We start from the raw sequence: 7,141 nt of genomic DNA, 5'->3' as shown, positions 1-7,141 counted from the left end.
GGAATTTGTGGAGATACATATATAAATTAAACAATTATGACCGATAAAGTCCAATTTCGAAAGGACATTTGTATGGGGGCTAGGTGAAATAATGGACCGATTTCAGTCAGTTTCAATAGGCTTGGTCCTTGGACTGAAAAAATTATATGTACCAAATTTTATCGAAATATCTTCAAAATTGCGACTTGTACTCTGCACACGAGGTTTACATGGACAGCCAGACGGACGGACGGACATCGTTTAGTCGTAAGTCGATCGGTATACTTTAAGGTGGGTGTTAGACTAATATTTTTTGGACGTTACAAACATCAGCACAAATGAATTATACCCTCCCCACTATGGTGGTGTAGGGTATAATTAAACCTTAGATATTTTACACGCATCTATTAAAAAACGTTGCTTCTATATAAAAACCAAATTATGGACGTGTTAAGATATGGCAATGTATTAACAATGAAAAATTTTTAGCAAAATGTCAATTGTCAGTTCAGATAATTGTAAGAAAATCTTAAAATTTCATTGCCAGACAAATGTCAGGCAATAAATTTATCTGTCAACATAAATTTTAAGTGCACACGGTTCTCAGATTATTATACTGTCAAATCAATTGAAACAAACAATTTGAAATTGTTCATCAGTGCCTTGGCTTAACTTTTTTCTTCTGAATTTTTCCAAATTGTAATTGAAAGAGGTGTGGAGATTTCCTCATTTTCTTTTGCAATCGTTCACACTTACGTTGTGGCATCTATAACCTCTTGCCGTAGAATATCTTTGGTAAGTTAATAATCAGCGCAACCAGCATCCCATAAACTTCTCCGTGCGGCACTTTCCTCGAAGAAAGAATGTCGCGTGCTTGTTCCTAAATTATCGTTCGTTAACAGTACTCCGCGATTGTTGTAATCAAGTGGCTGACAATCTTAATTCTAATAATTCTTTTGTGTATTTAAAAAAAGTTAAAATATTTATACTAAATATTATATTTTAATTTGCAAAATCTATCACGTTCGCCATTTAAAGTGTATATTTTTTAAAAAAGGAAAGCAGTTGGTTAGGAACAATTAAAAAATATATACTAAAGCATAAATAATAATGTATTAATGCAGCTAAAAATACGCCGCGAAAGAGACAAAAGGGAATAAATATAGTTTCAGTCATAATATCGCATAAAGTTGAGCTATAGAAAAACAAATGTTTGTCTTGGGAAAAGCTGTCTAAAAGCCAGAAAACGTATTAGCAGTGGTCTTAGTTAAAGACTAGCTTCCAATTATCACAGTTTTCATTTAAAAATTATTTTAACTGACAGTATAACTTTAAGTTAACATGTAACTAGACATTATGATAATGGGCTTTTAGAATCTAATGTTATTTCGTGCTCAATTACAACTTATTACAAACATGATGGAAAAATATGTCGCGTGCTTAATGATTCTAAATCATAAAGAAACACGAATATATTTATTTTAAAAATTATATTCCAATTTGCAGATTTCGGTATTTTTATAAAAAATGTGTTAAAACTGCAAAATATTTTAGATATGGCTATGAGTGATGCATATCAAATTTAATTTAGTTTGGCCCATCGATGGACATGGGTTGAAACTTTGTAACTATAACTGTTTTCCACGATATTGCAAACTAATATCTATATGATGTAGGAATCGTCAGGCATCAGTGTTACATCTTGGATAAAATTAGTTATAAAAATAAATTGTTTAAGTTTGTTAATTTTCTGAATTTAATATTACTCATACGCTGCGAGACATTTGTGCAAACAAATTCCAACATGGGCTCAAGTCAAAGGCTCCAGACTTAAAACAAAACTAAATTACCAACCGGGTTTATTATGTAAACCAATTTAACTGTTTGTTTTTTTGTTTTTTTAAAAAAAAAAAAAAATGTACACACATATTTATATAGGATTAAATAAGTACATTTTAAGCATTGTTTCCATTGTATTTATATATTTGTATTTGTATTCGAATTTTCATTTTCTTCATAATTAAAAACTACAATTTTAATAGGAATATTAAGTTTCCTTTACATACAAATTCATTCAACTAATATATTATTTATATATGTTTTGCTCTTTTTAGTATGAAACAATTTTCATTTTAATTCATACTTCTTTGTTTTATTTATTTAGTTTATTGCAGTCTTTTCTTAAAAATTTTCTTTTATATACAATTATGATTAAATGTTTTTTTTTGGTATTAATAATATATTTCTTTTGTGGTTTGTTTTAATGTATTTTTTGTCATAAAACTCTAAATTTAAACACAACTTTCAGGACCCGGTAGGGTGTCCGTTATAATATGATTACGATTAGCGGTAGATTTTTGTGTCATCGATAGATTTGTGGAAGCCGAAGGTGTTAGAGTAGCTGAGGGCATAGTCGCCGAGCCATTGTTGACACCTATTATTGAACCTAAACCTAAACCCTTGGGCAGGGTCATGTGACCCATAGTACTGCTTGTGGATGAGGATGTAGGATTTGTTGCCACACCTCCACTACAGCCTGAGCCAACAATGGCATTCGTTAACATACCGGTTGCTGATTTACTTAGATTATAATCAATTAAACTGCTGGCAGTGAGATAATCAGCAATTGATAATTTCTCTGAGCCTAAGGTGTGATGGGCAGATGGCAGTTGATGTTGCTGTAACACCGCACTCGAGTGTGGCAATGTATGATGATTTGTATAGTGACCATTGGTTAAACTGTTTTGCATTAGAGATGATGATGCTGCTGCGGTATTGTTGGTTAGCGATGTATTGCCTGCACTGCCGCCAGAACTTAATGTACTATTACTGCCACCATAGTTCATACTTAAGGGGAGGGGATCATAGCGTGATATGTCGTGACGATTAAGTGCATCATATAATAATGGTGGCGTTTGATAAGGTTTTCTAGAATCTTGTCCCAACTTTAGGGTACTGGATTGTGAGGGTGGGCTGTTGAGTTGCTGCTGTAAAGGATCGGAGTTGTTGTCATTATAATTCATATTAGGTGAATCCTAAAAAGAAAATATAGGTTTTTGTTACTGAATAATTTTTAAGATATTTCCAGTTTTTTTTAACTCAAAATTTAAAAATACTAAATATCCCTATGTATAAAGATATGAATATTCATGCGATCTTTTTTAAATCTCACCCTAAACTCTTCATTCATATTTCAGTTTTATTTCATATTTTCCTACATTTCTCTTTATTGTTTTTTTTTCCAAATAAAAAAAATAAATATTTTAAAACTTACATAGTTTCCTGATGTTGAATTATTACCCGCACCACCCACTGCCCCATTACTATTGGCATAGTTTGCTGCTTTTGAGCCAACACCTCCATTGCTGGTGTTGGTATCTATGAATATACCACTTGGTCGATTTCCTAATGGCGATGATGTTGCGCTACCCGTTGCATTCTTTTGTGCGCTCAATATATCCGGTTGCTTCTCAATGCCTTGTTTCAGTGTATACGCCACAACTAAACGTTGATGGCCGGGTCCGGTCTCTAGGGGAGCTGTAACTGTAACATCCATGCCTAGAATAATAAAAAACAAACATTCAATAAATATGCAGGCGAATATTAAAAAGTAAAAAATAAAAAAACAACATTGTTGTTTAGATTTTCTATGCAAATAAATAAAAATTTCATGTACATAAAAGTGATAATAGTGATGCTAAAATAAGATTAAATATTTCTAAATTTTGCCGAATCAAAAAGAGTTTCAATAAAGTGGATTAAAGTGGGAGCGACTATCAACAATGTAAATTCTTAATTCAATAAATTCCATTACATTCATTAATTTATCTATACATACCGCAGAGAAAAAATATAGTTGGGCATGGTTACGGTAACCATTTCAATATTGTTACAAGTTTTTTAACAATATTATAGTCACAATAACCATTTACATGATTGTGGTAACCATAATATGGTTAATTTCTGATTCACATGATTGTATCAACCATATATATGGTTACAGTGTGCAACCGAATCATTCGATTTACAACAAATTCGGTTGCTATCACGAATCTGTTTTCTCTGTGTATATATAAAAATAATAAGCTTTATTGAGTGAGTGACTAACTTATTCATCTATTCATATCGCCCAGCTCAAACGGCAGAATTCGAATTACAGATTCTTCCCTCAGCTTATATATCCACTAGAAATGGATTCTGAAAACTATCGACAAACTCAAGCTCCTTGAAAAACTTCAAGCTAAAATATAATATTGATACTTTTTTCATCTTAATGTGTTTTGTTGTTCAATTTTTATTTAAAGAAGCTTTGAGTTATAAAATTTAACACCTAATATTCCGATCGAAGTAAGATTTTTTTATCTTTTGACATTATGGTACTTTTTCGTTATTATAATGTAATGGCCCTAGAAACATGGAGACACATTTGTTTCCGACTGATGCATGAACCCACAAAAATGGGAAACTTATGGTACTTTTCTTTGAATTTGTTGCTGAACTGCTATTTTATCAAAATCATAAACTCTTAAGAAATAATTAACAATTAAAACCTAACAGAGCATTTAAAAAGTAGATACATATCGTCACCTAAAATGCAAAAGGGCCTATCAAAACTTTTTTTAAATTTTACATGAGAAACAAAAAACATAATATCGATTAAAAACTCAATTTTGAATTTTTTGGTTGTGACGCCCTTTTGCATTTCAGGTGACGATATGTATGGATGTGTGTAAATAAATTATTTGATGGAAATAGCAATATTTACACATACAGCCAGATACAGATATTAACAACAAAAAAAATCTACAATACAATATGATACATACCTAAATGTTTGTCCTTGTCATCGCACATATTGCGACCACCTTGACAACGCCTTTTGCGAACAGCAACTACAACAACAAAGAGGACAGCAATGCCCACAGTAAATAGTGTTCCAGTTAAAAGAGCAGCTATAGGTAAAATTGACAAACTCATACGACCATCTGAAATTGAAAGAAGAAGTGTAGAACAAACATTAAATAAATAAATAATTTAGCAACACAAAAAAAGGGAAATTAAATACAATTTAAGCTTAAATGGAAACATAGTAAAGTTTTACCTCCTCTTTTTTATACACATTTTTATTTTTTACTATGCTAAACACATACTTAAACACACTTTTCTAAATAATAAAAGATAATATTTACTTTAAGCTCCTTTTTTTATTATTAAATTTTTTGCTGCTTATGAGTACGAGTGTTAGTGTAAAATAAAGTTATGAAAATGGTTAAAACATTTAAAAACAGATTTTTTTAAACTTTTTTTCTCTTTAGTATGCTGCAAGTAGGGTTTGCTATGCGTTAACAACAAATTGGATTATATTTTTGGAGATGAATGGCAAAACCAAAAAGGAAAGTTATATTATATAGTAGACCCGCACACAAAGGAATGTGGATTGGTGTTGGAGTGGTGTGGTGTGGTAAGTCTGTTTGTCTGCTTTTGTAAGTATCAACAGTTTCCCTTTTTTACATAAAACTGTTATGTTTCGTTTCGTTTTCAGTTTCATTGTGTTGCTAAATTGTCCCTTAATAATTTGTTTTATTGTTTGTTTAAGTTAAAATAAAATATAATAGAGAGAAAAAGTGAGCCAGGGTGAGGGCTGGGGGAGATTAAAAAGATTTTACCCAAAAAATGCCATTAAGATTTAATGTGGCATATGGTTTTTTATTTTATTTAATTTTACTTTTTGCCTTTTGCCCAAAACTAGTTTGATGTCTAATGTTTCAGTTATTGTTGTTGTTGTTACTGCTGTTTCTGCTGTATCTGTAATTTGTCCATGACTTTTGTGTTATAATAATGATATTTACTCTTTCCTTTTATAATGACATACAAACATTCACAGACACTTAAGTTCGTATAGAAAGTAGAAAATTCCCTAGAATGTTTGACGGTGATGAATTATATGTTTTTAATCCTCAACTATTTGTTATTCACTTATGTATACATACATATGTATGTATGTATCTAATGAATGCGACAAGTTAAATTTGTTTGACAGTTTTTATACAAAAATAATTTTAACCGACAGTATAACTGTTAGTTATCGCATAACCAGGCTTCGTGTTAATGTTGGTAAGAAATCTAAGAAGTGAAAAGGAGACAGTAAAATATAGTATTCCTATAATTTTCTCATCCCTAAAAAATGAGAAGTGAACAGGAGGCAGTGTTGTTAGTTCTCCAAAAAAATTTCTTATTAAGAAAAAAGAGAAGTGAAAAGGAGGTACTATATTAAAAACCCACCATTATATTAAAAATATCGACTTAGAATCACTTTCTAAGTAGATTAAACGATGTTCGTCTGTCTGGCTGGCTGTCCATTTAAAACTTGTGCGCAAAGTACAAGTCGCAATTTTGAAGATATTTCGATTGTAGAGGTTTTTCGGCCCATAAAACCGTTTCCAGAAATCACTTTAACGTACATAAATGTCTTAAAAATGTTGGTATACACACAAAATTCATCATAAATAACTTTCATATAGACATAAATCACGACCTAATTTCGTGGTGATCGGTCCATAATTGGACATAGCTCCTAAGGCCCACTTCCGAAAATCACTCACGAATATAAATTATTGATATTTTAAAAGAAAAATGTTTTTGCTCATTTACTTGGTGTAGGGTATTATATGGTGGGACTTGACCGACCATACTTTTTTATTTGTTATTATACCCTTCACCATGAGCGGCAAGGGTATATATAAGTTCGTCATTCCGTTTGTAATTTCTACATTTTTCATTTGCGACCCCACAAAGTGCACGCAGAGAAAAAATATAATTGGGCATGGTTACTGTAACCATTTATATAGTGTTAAAGTTTTTTAACTATATTATAGTCACTGTAACCATTTACATGATTGTGGTAACCATAATATGGTTAACTTACCATATATATGGTTGAGACAATCATGTGAATCGTAAGTTAACCATATTATGGTTACCACAATCATGAAAATGGTTACTGTGACTATAATATAGTTAAAAAACTTGTAACAATATTGAAATGGTTACAGTAACCATGCCCAACTATATTTTTTCTCTGCGTGTATGTATATTCTGAATCGTTATATAAGCGGAGTCGATATAGCCATGTCCGTCTGTCCGTCTGTGTGTTGAAATCAAC

At 31.3% G+C, this 7,141-nt stretch overlaps 1 protein-coding gene across 1 annotated transcript in view; it reads right to left on the bottom strand.

Moving 5' to 3' along the window:
* Positions 1-2,263: 2,263 nt before the first annotated feature.
* Positions 2,264-7,141, bottom strand: part of side-III (sidestep III) — a 460,575-nt gene continuing 455,697 nt past the window's right edge. The window contains exons 14-16 of the mRNA XM_065503027.1: positions 4,806-4,964; positions 3,254-3,537; positions 2,264-3,014 (exon numbers count right to left, since the gene is read on the bottom strand). Of these exons, the coding sequence (XP_065359099.1) occupies positions 2,271-3,014; positions 3,254-3,537; positions 4,806-4,964 (1,187 nt within the window). The 3' untranslated portion in view covers positions 2,264-2,270. The remainder of the gene's footprint in view (positions 3,015-3,253; positions 3,538-4,805; positions 4,965-7,141) is intronic.

This window comes from Calliphora vicina, chromosome 1 (assembly GCF_958450345.1).
Source record: "Calliphora vicina chromosome 1, idCalVici1.1, whole genome shotgun sequence".
In the NCBI taxonomy this organism is placed as follows: domain Eukaryota; kingdom Metazoa; phylum Arthropoda; class Insecta; order Diptera; family Calliphoridae; genus Calliphora; species Calliphora vicina.
This window is presented reverse-complemented; position numbering and strand designations above follow the sequence as displayed.